General features: G+C 50.6%; 5 protein-coding genes across 6 annotated transcripts in view; 3 read left to right on the top strand and 2 right to left on the bottom strand.

The window, feature by feature from the left end:
* Nucleotides 1-20,299, top strand: part of LOC142150999 (uncharacterized) — a 510,250-nt gene that overhangs the window by 290,384 nt on the left and 199,567 nt on the right. The window lies entirely within an intron of this gene.
* The window catches only part of LOC142151006 (oocyte zinc finger protein XlCOF8.4-like), a 393,475-nt gene that overhangs the window by 218,684 nt on the left and 154,492 nt on the right, over nt 1-20,299 (top strand). The window lies entirely within an intron of this gene.
* The window catches only part of LOC142150996 (uncharacterized), a 160,247-nt gene that overhangs the window by 3,814 nt on the left and 136,134 nt on the right, over nt 1-20,299 (bottom strand). The window contains exons 2-6 of the mRNA XM_075206244.1: nt 8,311-8,491; nt 3,590-3,781; nt 3,413-3,512; nt 907-986; nt 619-730 (exon numbers count right to left, since the gene is read on the bottom strand). Coding sequence (XP_075062345.1) covers nt 619-730; nt 907-986; nt 3,413-3,512; nt 3,590-3,763 — 466 coding nt within the window. The 5' untranslated portion in view covers nt 3,764-3,781; nt 8,311-8,491. The remainder of the gene's footprint in view (nt 1-618; nt 731-906; nt 987-3,412; nt 3,513-3,589; nt 3,782-8,310; nt 8,492-20,299) is intronic.
* LOC142150984 (uncharacterized) overlaps nt 1-20,299 on the bottom strand; it is a 343,002-nt gene that overhangs the window by 235,729 nt on the left and 86,974 nt on the right. The window lies entirely within an intron of this gene.
* The window catches only part of LOC142151007 (uncharacterized), a 60,093-nt gene continuing 56,385 nt past the window's right edge, over nt 16,592-20,299 (top strand). Inside the window, exon 1 of the mRNA XM_075206266.1 lies at nt 16,592-16,924. The gene's annotated coding sequence lies outside the window, so the exon portion shown is untranslated. The remainder of the gene's footprint in view (nt 16,925-20,299) is intronic.

The raw sequence follows: 20,299 nt of genomic DNA, 5'->3' as shown, positions 1-20,299 counted from the left end.
AGGAATTACAGCAGGTAAGTAGATGTCAAAGTAGGATCTTGAAGCAGTAAAGTTTTATTAGCTCAAGTAGTACTTAGAAGGACAGTTACATTCTATTTTGGAGGTACTAAGAATATCCAGAAGTTACAGATGGAATTATGCATTACATGGTAAAATAGGGCTCTTTTTATACAGATTCTGACACACATGTTGGCAGGTTGTAACCCAGCACCCTGATCCTAGCTAGCACTACAACATCTGAGATATTTCATTCAATAATTATCATGAGGATGCAATATGTTCTCTAACCTTGGAGTTAACGCAATTTTATACTTTAACAAAATTTACACCAATCTGTGAGGTCATAAAACTTCTTGTTTGCATTATTCATGTAGTTTATCTATCTTTTAACAAGACAAGCTAATTAGGCCCCCTGCTGTGTTTTCAAGCTAAACAAGTGTTGGTCACTCACATGAAAATAGTTATCATGGGATCCTTTCTTCAGACAGTTGCAGAAACATATTTTTTCCAGACATATGCCTATTGCATTAGAAACCAATTCATGTCTACTACCAAAAATCAGTACATTGGCAAGAATATAATAAGCTAGTTCTACATGCACCAGCCACAATTACTCACCTGTGCTGATATCTGTAGGGATTTTCTCCTCCTTACACTGCTGATCACCGATCACATACTTCTCTTCTTCTCCTTCTATAATTTCTACTTTAATATCAGTGAGTACTTCATCCTATATAGCCCACAAAACAACAACAACATCATCATAATAAATAATATCTGATTTAATAAATTGATATGAAACAGAAGAATATCAGTGTATAAGAACTACACAGCTTTATTACAGATCATATAATGGAAAGTCATTTGGGAATTAGGGATTTGGCGAGACCCTAAAATGTCACCTACCTGATACTCCTTTGGGATACTGGGATTATCCTGTGAATAAAGAAGATGGAGATATCTCTCTGGGGTATTTCTGAATCCATCTGTAGGAAACACACAGTGACTAAGTACAATGCTTATATATCATTATCAGATGATGTGTGTGTGTGAGGATACTGGGTATATCTGACCCAAATCTACCCACTTCACACTGGCTGGCCACCCAGGGGTGCCTTACTATGCCAGGGAAGCCTACCCAGTACCTTCTAAGGTTCCTATAGTCACTCAGGCACATGCAGTTAGAAAAGTAGAACAGTACATTTATTGTAATAAAAACAACACTAGAATACTAGATACAAACCATAAATAAATACCAGGCAGGTTTACCACATCATCTGTCCCTCACCCCACTAACTTAAGGAGTTACAGTCAGCTGGCTGTCCTGACTTGTAGAATCCAAAGACCCATGGATTTCTCTGCACTGCAGATGTAGCAGCAGCTTACTTTATCAGGACTCAATCCTCAGAATGAACACCATTTCCCCCCCTTGAGTCGCTCCTTATATCCAGGGTCAAATTTTCACAGTGTTTTCCCCTCCCCGTGCAAATCCCTAGTTAGATCTCCTATGGTTTAGGTAAACAAGGAAAGCTTCCATTAATCAGCCAAATCCAGGGGTCACTTCTCTTTACTTATCCTCCTTGACATCTCTGCAGCCTTTGACACCGTGGACCACCCCCTCCTTCTGCAAACTCTTCTTTCTCTCGGCCTCTCTGGTTCCGTCCACGCCTGGTTCTGCTCTTACCTCGGCAATCGCACCTTCTCTGTCTCCACATCCGGCTCTTCCTCCGCCCCTCCCCCCTTCAAGTAGGTGTCCCCTAGGGCACCGTCCTCGGCCCCCTTCTCTTTTCGCTCTACACTTCCTCCCTTGGTGCGCTCATCTCCTCCTTTGGTCCTCAGTATCACCTTTATGCTGACGACAATCAACTCTACATCTCCTCTCCTGATCTCTCTTCCTCCCTCCTGTCTCGTGTATCTGACTGTCTCTCTGCCATCTCCTCCTGGATGTCCTCACGCTTTCTTAAAATTAACATCTCTAAGACTGAACTCATTGTCTTTCCTCCCTCCAGACTCCCCTCCCACCACAACATCTCTATCGTTGTTAACAACACAACCATCTCCTCTGTCACCCAACTCCGTTGCCTTGGTGTCACCCTTGACTCCTCTCTATTGTGCCCCCAACGTCCAATCCCTTGCATATGCCTGTCGCTTCCAACTGCGCAACATCGCCCGCATCCGACCCTTCCTCTCACAAGACGCCACCAAAACCATCATCCATGCACTTATCATCTCCCGCCTTGACTACTGCAACCTTCTCCTCACTGGCCTCCCCCTCTCCCATCTCACCCCCCTCCGATCTGTGCTTAATGCAGCTGCTAGACTCATCTTTCTCTCACGCCGCTCCTCTTCTGCCTCCCCTCTCTACCAGGCCTTACACTGGCTCCCTATCCCCTACAGAATACTCTTTAAACTTCTCACTACCACTTACAAAGCTCTCTCCCACTCTACTGCCCCCTACATCTCAAACCTCCTTACCATTCACACTCCTGCCCGATCCCTGCACTCGGCTAATGACCATCGCCTCTCCTCCACTCTAATTACCTCTTCTCACTCCAGAGTCCAAGACTTCTCCCGAGCTGCCCCCCTGCACTGAAATGACCTCCCTCGCTCCATTCGTCTCGCTCCCAATCTGTGCTCCTTTAAACGGGCACTCAAAACTCACCTGTTCCTGAAAGCCTACCAACCATCCACTTAACCCCTCATCCACTGTGCTTGTTCTCCCCCCTCTCCCCTGGTCTCTTCTTCTCCCTTGCATCACTGCCTCCCTCCGTGCCTGTTTTGTCCACCCTCCCTTAGGATGTAAGCTCGCATGAGCAGGGCCCCTCTTCCCTCCTGTCTTCATACCTACTCTTCTGCTCCGCCCTCACTCCATATGTCTGCCCGGAGTTTCTGAAGCATTGGCACTTTGTGTTTATTGTTCTGTAATGTTTTACCCTGTATGGTCTACTGTTTGTACTATGTAAAGCGCTGCGGAAACCTTGTGGAGCCTAACAAATAAATGATAATAATAATAACAACAATAGTCTCGTCTACCTGATAATATAATTATTGATGTATTGTTTCTGCAGATCTAGCGTACACATAGACTTACTCTTTTGGCATAAGTAAACAACAGGAAGGCCTAGGACTAGCATGAATACCTCACCTACAGTGTAATAGATAACATAACACAATCTCATTTATTGCCAATCTTAAGGCTGATATTCAAACACAGTATGGGGGTGAGCAGACACATGCTATGGGAATGAAAACACACATACTGAATGCAGACAGTCACAATGTGTGCTAAGGCAGACACCCTAGGAGGACATGGGGATAAAAAGTACATATTCAACGGTGTTGTCACAGTTTATATCTAGGCGGCCCTCAAAGTTGCTCTCTCCTTTTACAATAAATGAAAGCCTCCTCTTACCCAGTGATGTGAGTATCCGGTCATTCTCCATCCTCACATCCTCGTACAGACCCTTGGGTCCTTCTAAATTCTCCAACTTATCCCGACACCTTATAGGAACCTGACATACACAATGACACAGTCATAATCTAGACATCCCCTGGTGCTACTGTATAATATCCCATTCCCCGCAGTCACCTCTCCAGTCACCGGCTGAATTATCTGTTTGGTCCCTTCCAAGATCTTCTGATCATTGTTTTCCTCACGTATTAGTGAGTGAGGTTCAGGCACCGTGATGGGGCTCTGGGTCCTGTTCAATACTCCTGAAACACATGGGCGGCTCCTGGGTGTCACACACTCACCAGATCTCATTATCACTATTGTGTATTCCTGTGAATTTAGAGAGACATCAAGGTAAATGAAGCTCCACATACTGTATTTGGATTATTTGGTGGGCTTCAATGTGCACAATAAGCATTAATATTCTATTTTATCAATACAACCTCTATTCTATATGTAACTATATACAGGACAGTAGAGTGCAAATAGCATTTACTTCTCCTGCAGCTCTGGACATCTTCAGTGGTCCCACCTATCCGAGTCCTCTATCTACAGCCGGCCCCCACGGATGTATCATCTGCTTGGATAAATCAGTGCAAACAGCAAAATGAGATTGAAGTGGGAGCTTGTAGTAGACAGAGGACTCAGAACGGCCGACCTATGGCAGATAGTAGGTGAGGTAAATGCTATATACACTCTAACAGACAGTGCATAGAGGAAACAGTTACAGTTAGGGCAGGCGTTTTGTACCATAAAATCTCTTTCACTTAACCCAGTTGAGGGACACTGCTCACCTTGGGGATGTCCCAAAGATGCCCCTATGGGTGGGAATGCTAATAATGAGCGGCACGTAACACCTTATGGACAAAACTGACATCTTTGGATGCAAAGACTTGGGACCTATAGAATCTGGTGAAAGTATGGATGAAAGACCAGGTTACAGCCCTGCATAACTGTTCAACCGAAGCTCCATGCCACACTACCCAAGAAGCGCTAATCGATCTGGTAGAATGGGCAGTGAGACCTTCAGGAACAGGAGATCCAAGAGAAAAGTAAGCCTGACGAATCATGTCAGTAATCCACCAAGCAATCGTCTGTTGCGCAGCCGGCCAGCCACATTTGTGAGCATCATAAAGCACATGAAGGTTATCAGTTTTCCTTACAGAAGATGTACGATCCACATAAATCCGCAAGGCCCTAACCTTATCTAAAAGTGGGCCAAAACTCTGCTGATCAGAGGACCTGTCACAAGACAAAGCAGGAATCATCATCATCATTTATTTATATAGCGCCACTAATTCCGCAGGAATGATTATGTCTTGGTTAATGTTAAGCTTAGACACCACTTTAGCCTGAAATGATGGTAAAGTGCGTAAAATCGTCCTATTGTCATGAAAGATCAGTAAGGAAGGGCGACAAGAAAGAGCCGCCAATTCCGAAACCCTCCTAGCTGAGGATATAGCCAACAAAAAGGTGAGGATGATGATGATGATAATGACCTTCCAGGTAAGTGGTTTCAAGGAAACTAACTCCAATGGTTCAAACGGAGATTTCTGCAATGCTGAAAGAACTAAAACATGTTTTTCGCACCTTACCTTTTTCAACACTCGAAGTAACATTGGAAGTGGAGAAAAAATGTATACCGACCGGAAATTCCAGGGAACTGTCATGTCTTGTGTTGGTACACCGTATTTGCTCTCCTTGTTGTTCAATTGTTAACCATGAAGTCTATTTCTGGCTGACCCCACCTGTGTACCAGTTGGGTGAACACTTCCGGATGAAGCGACCATTCCCCTGGATGGATTACATGGCGGCTCAGATCGTCCGCTTCCGAACTGTCTACTCCTGGGATAAATACTGCCGAAATGGACGGAACCCACAGTTCCGCCCACTATATGATGTTTGAGACATCTTTAATTGTCAGACAGATTCTGGTTCCACCCTGATGATTTATATAAGCCCCAGCCGCGGCGTTGTCCGACTGGATTCGTTTGTGCCGAGATTGCACCTGAACTAGGCAACTGAACACTGCCCATAGTTCAAGCACTTTGATGGGTAAACTCAAAGCCAAGTCACCTGCAATCTCAGATTGAGGATGACCACACCCCAGCCCAAAAGGGTGGCATCTGTGTTCACTGCTGTTCAATTCTGAACTGAGAATGGACACCCCCTGTTAAGATTGTTGTGTCTCAACCACCATGTCAGAAATAATCGAGTCGTGGCTGATAAGTGGGAAAACTGTACTTCCAACCAGGTGTCTGACCTATTCCAATGTAGCAGAATTGCCTTCTGAAAAGGTTGAGAATTAAATCTGGCCCACTGCACCGCCTCAAAACAAGACACTATGCGGCCCATCAGCTTCACGCACTGAAGCACTGACACCCGCTTGAGAGCCAGTAAATGCTTCACCTGGTTCTGCAATGTTAGAATCTTTTCCGGAGGTAAAAGTACCTTCTGACACTTGGTGTCTAACAGAAGCCCCAGAAACAGCATGCGCTGAGAGGGTGTCAACCGTGGTCTTGCAACGCTTTCGCTGGAAAACATAAATGATCTCGAAGGAGAACCTCTGAGGCAGCATAATCTTTACCCCTTGTAGGTGAAGTATCGTCGCCATAACCGCCATTACTTTGGTAAAGACTCTCAGTGCCGTGGCTAACCTGAAGGGAAGAGCCCGGAATTGAAAATGATCTTGATTCACCGCAAACCTGAGAAGATTGTGGTGACCTGACCAAATCGGAATGTGAAGGTACGAGTCCTTGATGTCTAAGGACGTCAAAAACTCGTCTTTCTCCATAGAATTTATGATTGAACGGATGGACTCTATCTGAAAACTTGCCACCGGAGACTCCAGTGAGAAAACTAGCGAGTGAAGTCGAGGGCTTGTCAGCTGGCTTGTTCGTGGGACAGCGTCCAGACTAAGCCTGCCTACCTCTCTGGCCGCTACCACCCCGAAGGGTGATGTGCTGATCTCGTGGGGGTAATCCCTTGGCTCATCCCACGAACCAAAAGGAACGAAAACTTCTCCCTTTAGGTTTGGACGCGGCCACCAGAAGAAAATAACTTTTCCCCCCCTGTAGCCTGAGCAATAAACGTCTCTAAAGCCTTTCGAAACAGAGATAGACCAACATATGCAACAGCTTCCAGAGCTCTCTTCGATTTGGCGTCTGCCTCCCAAGACCGTAGCCACAGCGCAAGTCTGGCCACAATAGCTAAGGCAGACGTACGGGACAATCCCTGGCCAGCATCTATTACTGCATCTCCCAAAAATTCAGCAGCCTCATTTATGTGCTCTACAAAAGGGAACAAGTCAGCTCTGGGAAGGCACGCCTGAATACCCTCACTCAGTGCAGAAGTCTATTTTTCTATTGCTTTGATCACCCAAGCTGCCGTCATAATGGGGCGCAGAGAAGCTCCAGAGGCCAAATACTCTTTATACTCGAGTATAAGCCGACCCGAATATAAGCCGAGGCACCTAATTTTACCACCAAAAATTGGGAAAACGTATTGACTCGAATATAAGCCTAGGTTGGGAAATGCAGCAGCTACTGGTAAATTTCTTTAATAAAAAAACTTGTCAGCTGACCCAACGCTACTCTGTTTGCAGAATAGACTGTTATAATACACCATTATGCTAAACCAATCGCTAACACTAGCATCAAATAACACTAACACTTTTTAAGACACTGTGGTACACTATTCAGAAGAGCATACAACTCAAACTTTAGGACAAGTCAGGCAGAGTAAACAAATACTTAGAATACCAATTTATAGGAAATAAAACTGTAACCTTCATGATCTGCACTTGTACACAAATGTTCTAGAATTGAATGGAGCTCATTGATGCACTGCAAACACTCACAGATTCACAAGTGTATGTGCCACGTTATCTGCACGGTAAGAGACACTCCTCTATCATCCCACACCTCACTCAAAGGGAACTAACTGTTCAGGAAGTACTTACTTTTTTATATTAAACAGAACATTATGCAGCATGCAGCAGCTATATTACACACAATACATAACATACATGTCCTTTATATATACACAGTGTCCTCACATTAACCATTTACTAGCCACTACACGGTCAAGCAGCCCTCTAGGAATCTTGTGGATAAACAAAGGCTGCTTATAAACAAAGGACTTCAGTACTACTGAAGTCCTTTGTTTATAAGCAGCCTTTGTTTATCCACAAGATTCCTAAAGGGAGAGAGAGGGATCTTTCACTTACGTTCCAAATGCCGAACTTCCTGTCTGTGGAACGCACATGCTTTCCACTGCGGGAGTTCAGCTGTTGACTTGTGTATAAGAAGAGGGGGGACTTTTTCAGCATAAAAAATGTGCTGAAAAAGTCGGCTTATACACGAGTATATACGGTAGATAGATGTAAGAATACTCTTGCACCATTTATCAGTGTTGTCTTTTAAAGAAGCAGCACTGGGTAACCGGATAACAGTATTTTTAGCCAAGTGTGCGATGGGAGCATCCACACACAGATGATTCTCCCAGGATCCAATTTCCGTCTCAGGAAAGGGATAATTAAGCTGGTACCGCCTGGGTATGAAAAATTTCCCATCTGGTCTAGTTCTAGCCTAACAATTGGGGAGACGGGGGAAAGAACATGGCTCTTTTCTTAGACCTCTTGAACATAGATGTCTGAACCCCATCTTGGTCATTATCAGCAGTACTGAGTACCTGCCTCAGTGTCAGGATCAGGTCCTCAATACCTTTGCTGCTAGAATAATCCTCCTCCCACACAGTCGAGTCTTCGCAGTCAGAGTCGTCATGTACAACCCCTTCCTCTTGTAAGGACAGCTCAGTAACTGCGTATCCTAGGAAGAAGTAAAGGTGTCAGCACCTACCGTTCCCAAGCCTGGGCTGTCTCTTCTAAATTCTGCAAGGGACCGTGCCAGCTCCTTGGTCCATGACGGTTTCGCCACCTCAGCTGCTCCCCTAGACGAGCACTGACGCAGCTCCTCAGCTTCACAGTCACTGCACAAGCTGTCTGGTTCAGAGCGTCCAGATGGTAAATTAGACTGGCACCTGGAACAGGTGAAATACATTACAGTGACAGCTTTGGACTTAGAACCTGTCCTCCTTTCTGACAAGATTTTAGAAAATGGAAACACATATGAGAAACTGCAGTACAAACTGTATCAAGATATGTCTAACAGCAGAGGAGCATTAAAACACATATACATAAAAAAAATATATATATATATCTAAGAGCTTTAGCAAGGAGTATTGCAAAACTCCTGTCTGTATCTTATATAGTACAGGGGTAGAAGGAGGGGGATGGGGGCTAGTCTCCAGCACTAGACAAGCTATGTGTTAGTGACACTTGGTGAGGGATGGTTGGGTAGGAGGTGATAGTAGGGGGATATGAGGTAATGGGGGTAGAAGGAGGGGGATGGGGGCTAGTCTCCAGCACTAGACAAGCTATGTGTTAGTGACACTTGGTGAGGGGTGGTTGGGTAGGAGGTGATAGTAGGGGGATGTGAGGTAATGGGGGTAGAAGGAGGGGATGGGGGCTAGTCTCCAGCACTAGACAAGCTATGTGTTAGTGACACTTGGTGAGGGGGTGGTTGGGTAGGAGGTGATAGTAGGGGGATGTGGGGTAATGGGGGTAGAAGGAGGGGGATGGGGGCTAGTCTCCAGCACTAGACAAGCTATGTGTTAGTGACACTTGGTGAGGGGTGGTTGGGTAGGAGGTGATAGTAGGGGGATGTGAGGTAATGGGGGTAGAAGGAGGGGGATGGGGGGTAGTCTCCAGCACTAGACAAGCTATGTGTTAGTGACACTTGGTGAGGGGGTGGTTGGGTAGGAGGTGATAGTAGGGGGATGTGAGGTAATGGGGTAGAAGGAGGGGATGGGGGCTAGTCTCCAGCACTAGACAAGCTATGTGTTAGTGGCACTCGGTGAGGGGTGGTTGGGTAGGAGGTGATAGTAGGGGGGATGTGGGGTAATGGGGATAGAAGGAGGGGGATGGGGGCTAATCTCCAGCACTAGACAAGCTATGTGTTAGTGGCACTTGGTGAGGGGGTGGTTGGGTAGGAGGTGATAGTAGTGGGGATGTGAGGTAATGGGGATAGAAGGAGGGGATGGGGGCTAGTCTTCAGCACTAGACAAGCTATGTGTTAGTGGCACTTGGTGAGGGGGTGGTTGGATAGGAGGTGATAGTAGGGGGATGTGAGGTAATGGGGTAGAAGGAGGGGGATGAGGGCTAGTCTCCAGCACTAGACAAGCTATGTGTTAGTGACACTTGGTGAGGGGGTGGTTGGATAGGAGGTGATAGTAGGGGGATGTGAGGTAATGGGGTAGAAGGAGGGGATGGGGGCTAGTCTCCAGCACTAGACAAGCTATGTGTTAGTGGCACTCGGTGAGGGGTGGTTGGGTAGGAGGTGATAGTAGGGGGGATGTGGGGTAATGGGGATAGAAGGAGGGGGATGGGGGCTAGTCTCCAGCACTAGACAAGCTATGTGTTAGTGGCACTTGGTGAGGGGGTGGTTGGGTAGGAGGTGATAGTAGTGGGGATGTGAGGTAATGGGGCTAGAAGGAGGGGATGGGGGCTAGTCTCCAGCACTAGACAAGCTATGTGTTAGTGGCACTTGGTGAGGGGGTGGTTGGGTAGGAGGTGATAGTAGGGGGATGTGAGGTAATGGGGGTAGAAGGAGGGGATGGGGGCTAGTCTCCAGCACTAGACAAGCTATGTGTTAGTGGCACTTGGTGAGGGGTGGTTGGGTAGGAGGTAATAGTAGGGGGGATGTGGGGTAATGGGGGTAGAAGGAGGAGGATAGGGGCTAGTCTCCAGCACTAGACAAGCTATGTGTTAGTGGCACTTGGTGAGGGGGTGGTTGGGTAGTAGGTGATAGTAGGGGGATGTGAGGTAATGGGGGTAGAAGGAGGGGGATGGGGGCTAGTCTCCAGCACTAGACAAGCTATGTGTTAGTGACACTTGGTGAGGGGGTGGTTGGGTAGGAGGTGATAGTAGTGGGATGTGGAGTAATGGGGGTAGAAGGAGGGGATGGGGGCTAGTCTCCAGCACTAGGAGGTGATAGTAGGGGGGGTGTGGGGTAATGGGGTAGAAGGAGGGGGATGGGGCTAGTCTCCAGCACTAGACAAGCTATGTGTTAGTGACACTTGGTGAGGGGGTGGTTGGGTAGGAGGTGATAGTAGGGGGATGTGGGGTAATGGGGGTAGGAGAGGATGGGGGCTAGTCTCCAGCACTAGACAAGCTATGTGTTAGTGGCACTTGGTGAGGGGTGGTTGGGTAAGAGGTGATAGTAGGAGGGATGTGGGGTAATGGGGGTAGAAGGAGGGGATGGGGGCTAGTCTCCAGCACTAGACAAGCTATGTGTTAGTGACACTTGGTGAGGGGTGGTTGGGTAGGAGGTGATAGTAGAGGGGATGTGGGATAATGGGGGTAGAAGGAGGGGATGGGGGCTAGTCTCCAGCAATAGACAAGCTATGTGTTAGTGGCACTTGGTGAGGGGTGGTTGGGTAGGAGGTGATAGTAGGGGGGGTGTGGGGTAATGGGGTAGAAGGAGGGGGATGGGGCTAGTCTCCAGCACTAGACAAGCTATGTGTTAGTGACACTTGGTGAGGGGTGGTTGGGTAGGAGGTGATAGTAGGGGGATGTGGGGTAATGGGTGTAGAAGGAGGGGGATGGGGGCTAGTCTCCAGCACTAGACAAGCTATGTGTTAGTGGCACTTGGTGAGGGGGTGGTTGGGTAGTAGGTGATAGTAGGGGGATGTGAGGTAATGGGGGTAGAAGGAGGGGGATGGGGGCTAGTCTCCAGCACTAGACAAGCTATGTGTTAGTGACACTTGGTGAGGGGGTGGTTGGGTAGGAGGTGATAGTAGTGGGATGTGGGGTAATGGGGGTAGAAGGAGGGGATGGGGGCTAGTCTCCAGCACTAGGAGGTGATAGTAGGGGGGGTGTGGGGTAATGGGGTAGAAGGAGGGGGATGGGGCTAGTCTCCAGCACTAGACAAGCTATGTGTTAGTGACACTTGGTGAGGGGGTGGTTGGGTAGGAGGTGATAGTAGGGGGATGTGGGGTAGGAGGGGGATGGGGGCTAGTCTCCAGCACTAGACAAGCTATGTGTTAGTGGCACTTGGTGAGGGGTGGTTGGGTAGGAGGTGATAGTAGAGGGGATGTGGGATAATGGGGGTAGAAGGAGGGGATGGGGGCTAGTCTCCAGCAATAGACAAGCTATGTGTTAGTGGCACTTGGGTAGGAGGTGATAGTACGGGGGGTGTGGGGTAATGGGGTAAAAGGAGGGGGATGGGGCTAGTCTCCAGCACTAGACAAGCTATGTGTTAGTGGCACTTGGTGAGGGGGTGGTTGGGTAGGAGGTGATAGTAGGGGGATGTGGGGTAATGGGGGTAGGAGGGGGATGGGGGCTAGTCTCCAGCACTAGACAAGCTATGTGTTAGTGGCACTTGGTGAGGGGTGGTTGGGTAGGAGGTGATAGTAGAGGGGATGTGGGATAATGGGGTAGAAGGAGGGGATGGGGGCTAGTCTCCAGCAATAGACAAGCTATGTGTTAGTGGCACTTGGTGAGGGGTGGTTGGGTAGGAGGTGATAGTAGGGGGGGTGTGGGGTAATGGGGTAGAAGGAGGGGGATGGGGCTAGTCTCCAGCACTAGACAAGCTATGTGTTAGTGGCACTTGGTGAGGGGTAGTTGGGTAGGAGGTGATAGTAGGGGGGATGTGGGGTAATAGGGGTAGAAGGAGGGGATGGGGGCTAGTCTCCAGCACTAGACAAGCTATGTGTTAGTAGCACTTGGTGAGGGGTGGTTGGGTAGGAGGTGATAGTAGGGGGATGTGAGGTAATGGAGGTAGAAGGAGGGGGATGGGGGCTAGTCTCCAGCACTAGGAGGTGATAGTAGGGGGGGTGTGGGGTAATGGGGTAGAAGGAGGGGGATGGGGCTAGTCTCCAGCACTAGACAAGCTATGTGTTAGTGACACTTGGTGAGGGGGTGGTTGGGTAGGAGGTGATAGTAGGGGGATGTGGGGTAATGGGGGTAGGAGAGGATGGGGGCTAGTCTCCAGCACTAGACAAGCTATGTGTTAGTGGCACTTGGTGAGGGGTGGTTGGGTAAGAGGTGATAGTAGGAGGGATGTGGGGTAATGGGGGTAGAAGGAGGGGATGGGGGCTAGTCTCCAGCACTAGACAAGCTATGTGTTAGTGACACTTGGTGAGGGGTGGTTGGGTAGGAGGTGATAGTAGAGGGGATGTGGGATAATGGGGGTAGAAGGAGGGGATGGGGGCTAGTCTCCAGCAATAGACAAGCTATGTGTTAGTGGCACTTGGTGAGGGGTGGTTGGGTAGGAGGTGATAGTAGGGGGGGTGTGGGGTAATGGGGTAGAAGGAGGGGGATGGGGCTAGTCTCCAGCACTAGACAAGCTATGTGTTAGTGACACTTGGTGAGGGGGTGGTTGGGTAGTAGGTGATAGTAGGGGGATGTGAGGTAATGGGGGTAGAAGGAGGGGGATGGGGGATAGTCTCCAGCACTAGACAAGCTATGTGTTAGTGACACTTGGTGAGGGGGTGGTTGGGTAGGAGGTGATAGTAGTGGGATGTGGGGTAATGGGGGTAGAAGGAGGGGATGGGGGCTAGTCTCCAGCACTAGGAGGTGATAGTAGGGGGGGTGTGGGGTAATGGGGTAGAAGGAGGGGGATGGGGCTAGTCTCCAGCACTAGACAAGCTATGTGTTAGTGACACTTGGTGAGGGGGTGGTTGGGTAGGAGGTGATAGTAGGGGGATGTGGGGTAGGAGGGGGATGGGGGCTAGTCTCCAGCACTAGACAAGCTATGTGTTAGTGGCACTTGGTGAGGGGTGGTTGGGTAGGAGGTGATAGTAGAGGGGATGGGGGCTAGTCTCCAGCAATAGACAAGCTATGTGTTAGTGGCACTTGGGTAGGAGGTGATAGTACGGGGGGTGTGGGGTAATGGGGTAAAAGGAGGGGGATGGGGCTAGTCTCCAGCACTAGACAAGCTATGTGTTAGTGGCACTTGGTGAGGGGGTGGTTGGGTAGGAGGTGATAGTAGGGGGATGTGAGGTAATGGAGGTAGAAGGAGGGGGATGGGGGCTAGTCTCCAGCACTAGACAAGCTATGAGTTAGTAGCACTTGGTGAGGAGGTGGTTGGGTAAGAGGTGATAGTAGGGGGATGTAAGGTAATGGGGGTAGAAGGAGGGGGGTGGGGGCTAGTCTCCACCACTAGACAAGCTATGTGTTAGTGACACTTGGTGAGGGGTGGTTGGGTAGGAGGTGATAGTAGGGGGGATGTAGGGTAATGGGGGTAGAAGGAGGGGGATGGGGGCTAGTCTCCAGCACTAGACAAGCTATGAGTTAGTAGCACTTGGTGAGGGGGTGGTTGGGTAAGAGGTGATAGTAGGGGGATGTGAGGTAATGGGGGTAGAAGGAGGGGGATGGGGGCTAGTCTCCAGCACTAGACAAGCTATGTGTTAGTGACACTTGGTGAGGGGTGGTTGGGTAGGAGGTGATAGTAGAGGGATGTGGGGTAATGGGGGTAGAAGGAGGGGATGGGGGCTAGTCTCCAGCACTAGACAAGCTATGTGTTAGTGACACTTGGTGAGGAGGTGGTTGGGTAGGAGGTGATAGTAGGGGGATGTGGGGTAATGGAGGTAGAAGGAGGGGATGGGGGCTAGTCTCCAGCACTAGACAAGCTATGTGTTAGTGGCATTTGGTGAGGGGGTGGTTGGATAGGAGGTGATATTAAGGGGGATGTGAGGTAATGGGGTAGAAGGAGGGGGATGGGGGCTAGTCTCCAGCACTAGACAAGCTATGTGTTAGTGACACTAAGTGAGGGGTGGTTGGGTAGGAGGTGATAGTAGGGGGATGTGGGGTAATGGAGAGTAGAAGGAGGGGGATGGGGGCTAGTCTCCAGCACTAGACAAGCTATGTGTTAGTGACACTTGGTGAGGGGGTGGTTGGGTAGGAGGTGATAGTAGGGGGATGTGGGGTAATGGAGGGTAGAAGGAGGGGGATGGGGGCTAGTCTCCAGCACTAGACAAGCTATGTGTTAGTGACACTTGATGAGGGGGTGGTTGGGTAGGAGGTGATAGTAGGGGGATGTGGGGTAATGGAGGGTAGAAGGAGGGGGATGGGGGCTAGTCTCCAGCACTAGACAAGCTATGTGTTAGTGACACTTGGTGAGGGGTGGTTGGGTAGGAGGTGATAGTAGGGGGATGTGGGGTAATGGGGTAGAAGGAGGGGGATGGGGGCTAGTCTCCAGCACTAGACAAGCTATGTGTTAGTGACACTTGGTGAGGGGTGGTTGGGTAGGAGGTGATAGTAGGGGGATGTGGGGTAATGGGGGGTAGAAGGAGGGGATGGGGGCTAGTCTCCAGCACTAGACGAGCTATGTGTTAGTGACACTTGGTGAGGGGTGGTTGGGTAGGAGGTGATAGTAGGGAGATGTGGTGTAATGGGGGTAGAAGGAGGGGATGGGGGCTAGTCTCCAGCACTAGACAAGCTATGTGTTAGTGACACTTGGTGAGGGGTGGTTGGGTAGGAGGTGATAGTAGGGGGATGTAGGGTAATGGGGGTAGAAGGAGGGGATGGGGGCTAGTCTCCAGCACTAGACAAGCTATGTGTTAGTGACACTTGGTGAGGGGTGGTTGGGTAGGAGGTGATAGTAGGGGGATGTGAGGTAATGGGGGTAGAAGGAGGGGGATGGGGGCTAGTCTCCAGCACTAGACAAGCTATGTGTTAGTGACACTTGGTGAGGGGGTGGTTGGGTAGGAGGTGATAGTAGGGGGATGTGGGGTAATGGGGGTAGAAGGAGGAGATGGGGGCTAGTCTCCAGCACTAGACAAGCTATGTGTTAGTGACACTTGGTGAGGAGGTGGTTGGGTAGGAGGTGATAGTAGGGGGGATGTGGGGTAATGGGGGTAGAAGGAGGGGGATGGGGGCTAGTCTCCAGCACTAGACAAGCTATGTGTTAGTGACACTTGGTGAGGGGTGGTTGGGTAGGAGGTGATAGTAGGGGGGATGTGGTGTAATGGGGGTAGAAGGAGGGGATGGGGGGCTAGTCTCTAGCACTAGACTAGCTATGTGTTAGTGACACTTGGTGAGGGGTGGTTGGGTAGGAGGTGATAGTAGGGGGATGTGAGGTAATGGGGGTAGAAGGAGGGGGATGGGGGCTAGTCTCCAGCACTAGACAAGCTATGTGTTAGTGACACTTGGTGAGGGGTGGTTGGGTAGGAGGTGATAGTAGGGGGATGTGGGGTAATGGGGGTAGAAGGAGGGGGATGGGGGGTAGTCTCCAGCAGTAGACAAGCTATGTGTTAGTGACACTTGGTGAGGGGTGGTTGGGTAGGAGGTGATAGTAGGAGGATGTGGGGTAATGGGGGTAGAAGGAGGGGGATGGGGGCTAGTCTCCAGCACTAGACAAGCTATGTGTTAGTGACACTTGGTGAGGGGTGGTTGGGTAGGAGGTGATAGTAGGGGGATGTGGGGTAATGGGGTAGAAGGAGGGGGATGGGGGCTAGTCTCCAGCACTAGACAAGCTATGTGTTAGTGACACTTGGTGAGGGGTGGTTGGGTAGTAGGTGATAGTAGGGGGGATGCGGGGTAATGGAGGTAGAAGGAGGGGATGGGGGCTAGTCATGGTGTGTGAGCCCCTCTGTGGTGTATGGGGTGTAGCTGGTCTGGGTATTAAGTCTCTCACAGCTCTGCCATTATAATAACCAGCTCTGCTATTACTAACAGCCTTCTGCTGACTGCAGCAGGAGCACAATGAGGATTATGTAGCAGCTGATGTAAGAGCTCAGCCGCATGTATGAAGTCCTGATCGCCGGGAGGCTGCACATAAACATGGGGTAACTCTATGGGGGTAATTCCCGCTGTCTGATATATTATTATAGGGAGATATTACCTCAGTCTTGTGCAGGGCCCGGATGTAGCGCGCCAGGGTCTAAGATGGCATCAGATAGATCATGTGACCACGCCCCCTCTGCAGTGTAGGCTGTTGTCGGGGGCGGAGTTATATCTGTACATATACCAATAGTGTCTGGGGAGACTACGGGAAAATGGCAGCCGCTGTCCCGCACTGAGGACAATACAGTGATTCTATGACTAGATCTCTCTGTGTAATGACACGTGCCCATGACGTCACCCCCGGAGCTCAGGCCGGGAGCACAGTATAGATCTATGTAGAAGGACGGGCAGTGTCTGTACCTGGAGATCCTCCATCATCAGAGGAGAGAAGAAATATTATTATACAGGACAATTACTGTCAGGAACAATAAATACATAGAAAGTAATAACAGGTTATAAAGCTGCAATGAGTGAGAAATGCTTTGTTACGGATACAGTCATATATTGTACCAGTATATTCCGCAGAGGTCCCTGTACTGCCCCCTCCCGGCCCTGTCAGGTCATTACTAGATATCACCAGGTCATGTGACTGCAGCGGTCACATGGTGCCCAGTGCAGGAGCCAAGGTAAGAAGGAGGGATGGGGGGGACATGTGTGACTAAAGGTGCTGGAGGGGGGGACATGTGTGACTAAAGGTGCTGGGGTGGGGGGACATGTGTGACTAAAGGTGCTAGGGGGGACATGTGTGACTAAAGGTGCTGGGGTGGGGGGACATGTGTGACTAAAGGTGCTGGAGGGGGACATGTGTGACTAAAGGTGCTGGAGGGGGGGCATGTGTGACTAAAGGTGCTGGGGGGGACATGTGTGACTAAAGGTGCTGGAGGGGGGGGTAATTTGTGACTAAAGGTGCTGGAGGGGGGGACATGTGTGACTAAAGGTGCTGGAGGGGGGACATGTGTGACTAAAGGTGCTGGAGGGGGGACATGTGTGACTAAAGGTGCTGGAGGGGGGACATGTGTGACTAAAGGTGCTGGTGGGGAACATGTGTGACTAAAGGTGCTGGTGGGGAACATGTGTGACTAAAGGTGCTGGAGGCGGGGGGACACGTGTGACTAAAGGTGCAGGTGGGGAACATGTGTGACTAAAGGTGCTGGAGGGGGGGACACGTGTGACTAAAGGTGCTGGAGGGGGGGGACACGTGTGACTAAAGGTGCTGGTGGGGAACATGTGTGACTAAAGGTGCTGGAGGGGGGGACACGTGTGACTAAAGGTGCAGGTGGGGAACATGTGTGACTAAAGGTGCTGGAGGGGGGGACACGTGTGACTAAAGGTGCTGGAGGGGGGGGACACGTGTGACTAAAGGTGCTGGTGGGGAACATGTGTGACTAAAGGTGCTGGAGGGGGGGACATGTGTGACTAAAGGTGCTGGTGGGTTACATGTGTGACTAAAGGTGCTGGAGGGGGGGACATGTGTGACTAAAGGTGCTGGAGAGGGGGGACATGTGTGACTAAAGGTGCTGGAGGGGGACATGTGTGACTAAAGGTGCTGGGGGGGCATGTGTGACTAAAGGCGCTGGAGGGGGGGGACATGTGTGACTAAAGGTGCTGGAGGGGGGACATGTGTGACTAAAGGTGCTGGGGGGGCATGTGTGACTAAAGGTGCTGGAGGGGGGGGACATGTGTGACTAAAGGTGCTGGAGGGGGACATGTGTGACTAAAGGTGCTGGGGGGACATGTGTGACTAAAGGTGCTGGAGGGGGGGGGACATGTGTGACTAAAGGTGCTGGAGGGGGGACATGTGTGACTAAAGGTGCTGGAGGGGGGACATGTGTGACTAAAGGTGCTGGGGGGGCATGTGTGACTAAAGGTGCTGGAGGGGGGGGACATGTGTGACTAAAGGTGCTGGAGGGGGACATGTGTGACTAAAGGTGCTGGGGGGCATGTGTGACTAAAAGTGCTGGAGGGGGGGACATGCGTGACTAAAGGTGCTGGAGTAGGGGACATGTGTGACTAAAGGTGCTGAAGGGGGGGACATGTGTGTCTAAAGGTGCTGGAGGGGGGGGGACATGTGTGACTAAAGGTGCTGGAGGGGGGAACATGTGTGAGTAAAGGTGCTGGGGAGGACGAAATGTGTGACTAAAGGTGACGGGGGGGACATGTGTGACTAAAGGTGCTGGAGGGGGGACATGTGTGACTAAAGGTGCTGGAGGGGGGACATGTGTGACTAAAGGTGCTGGTGGGGAACATGTGTGACTAAAGGTGCTGGAGGGGGGGGGACATGTGTGACTAAAGGTGCTGGGGGGGAACATGTGTGAGTAAAGGTGCTGGGGAGGACGACATGTGTGACTAAAGGTGACGGGGGGGGGGACATGTGTGACTAAAGGTGCTGGAGGGGGGACATGTGTGACTAAAGGTGCTGGAGGGGGACATGTGTGACTAAAGGTGCTGGAGGGGGGGACACGTGTGACTAAAGGTGCTGGTGGGGAACATGTGTGACTAAAGGTGCTGGAGGGGGGGACATGTGTGACTAAAGGTGTAGGTGGGGAACATGTGTGACTAAAGGTGCTGGAGGGGGGGACATGTGTGACTAAAGGTGCTGGAGGGGGGACATGTGTGACTAAAGGTGCTGGTGGGGAACATGTGTGACTAAAGGTGCTGGAGGGGGGACATGTGACTAAAGGTGCTGGAGAGGGGGGGCATGTGTGACTAAAGGTGCTGGAGGGGGACATGTGTGACTAAAGGTGCTGGGGGGGCATGTGTGACTAAAGGTGCTGGAGGGGGACGGTACATGTGTGACTAAAGATGCTGGAGGGGGGACATGTGTGACTAAAGGTGCTGGGGGGGCATGTGTGACTAAAGGTGCTGGAGGGGGGGACATGTGTGACTAAAGGTGCTGGAGGTGGACATGTGTGACTAAAGGTGCTGGGGGGGCATGTGTGACTAAAGGTGCTGGAGGGGGGGACATGTGTGACTAAAGGTGCTGGAGTAGGGGACATGTGTGACTAAAGGTGCTGAAGGGGGGGACATGTGTGTCTAAAGGTGCTGGAGGGGGGGGACATGTGTGACTAAAGGTGCTGGAGTGGGGGGACATGTGTGACTAAAGGTGCTGGTGGGGAACATGTGTGACTAAAGGTGCTGGAGGGGGGAGGACATGTGTGACTAAAGGTGCTGGGGGGGAACATGTGTGAGTAAAGGTGCTGGGGAGGACGACATGTGTGACTAAAGGTGACGGGGGGGCATGTGTGACTAAAGGTGCTGGAGGGGGGACATGTGTGACTAAAGGTGCTGGAGGGGGGGACATGTGTGACTAAAGGTGCTGGGGGGAACATGTGCGACTAAAGGTGCTGGAGGGGGGACATGTGTGACTAAAGGTGCTGGGGGACGACGACATGTGTGACTAAAGGTGCTGGGGGGGTCGACATGTGTGACTAAAGGTGACGGGGGGACATGTGTGACTAAAGGTGCTGGAGGGGGGGACATGTGTGACTAAAGGTGCTGGATGGGGGACATGTGTTTTTCTAAAGGTGCTGGAGGGGGGACATGTGTGACTAAAGGTGCTGGGGGGGAACATGTGTGAGTAAAGGTGCTGGGGAGGACGACATGTGTGACTAAAGGTGACGGGGGGGGGACATGTGTGACTAAAGGTGCTGGAGGGGGGACATGTGTGACTAAAGGTGCTGGAGGGGGGGACATGTGTGACTAAAGGTGCTGGAGTAGGGGACATGTGTGACTAAAGGTGCTGAAGGGGGGACATGTGTGTCTAAAGGTGCTCGAGGGGGGACATGTGTGACTAAAGGTGCTGGAGTGGGGGGACATGTGTGACTAAAGGTGCTGGTGGGGAACATGTGTGACTAAAGGTGCTGGAGGGGGAGGACATGTGTGACTAAAGGTGCTGGGGGTGAACATGTGTGAGTAAAGGTGCTGGGGAGGACGACATGTGTGACTAAAGGTGACGGGGGGGACATGTGTGACTAAAGGTGCTGGAGGGGGGACATGTGTGA

Source organism: Mixophyes fleayi, chromosome 4 (assembly GCF_038048845.1).
Source record: "Mixophyes fleayi isolate aMixFle1 chromosome 4, aMixFle1.hap1, whole genome shotgun sequence".
NCBI classification, from domain to species: domain Eukaryota; kingdom Metazoa; phylum Chordata; class Amphibia; order Anura; family Limnodynastidae; genus Mixophyes; species Mixophyes fleayi.
The sequence above is the reverse complement of the archived record's forward strand: the minus strand, read 5'-3'. Positions and strand labels throughout refer to the sequence as shown.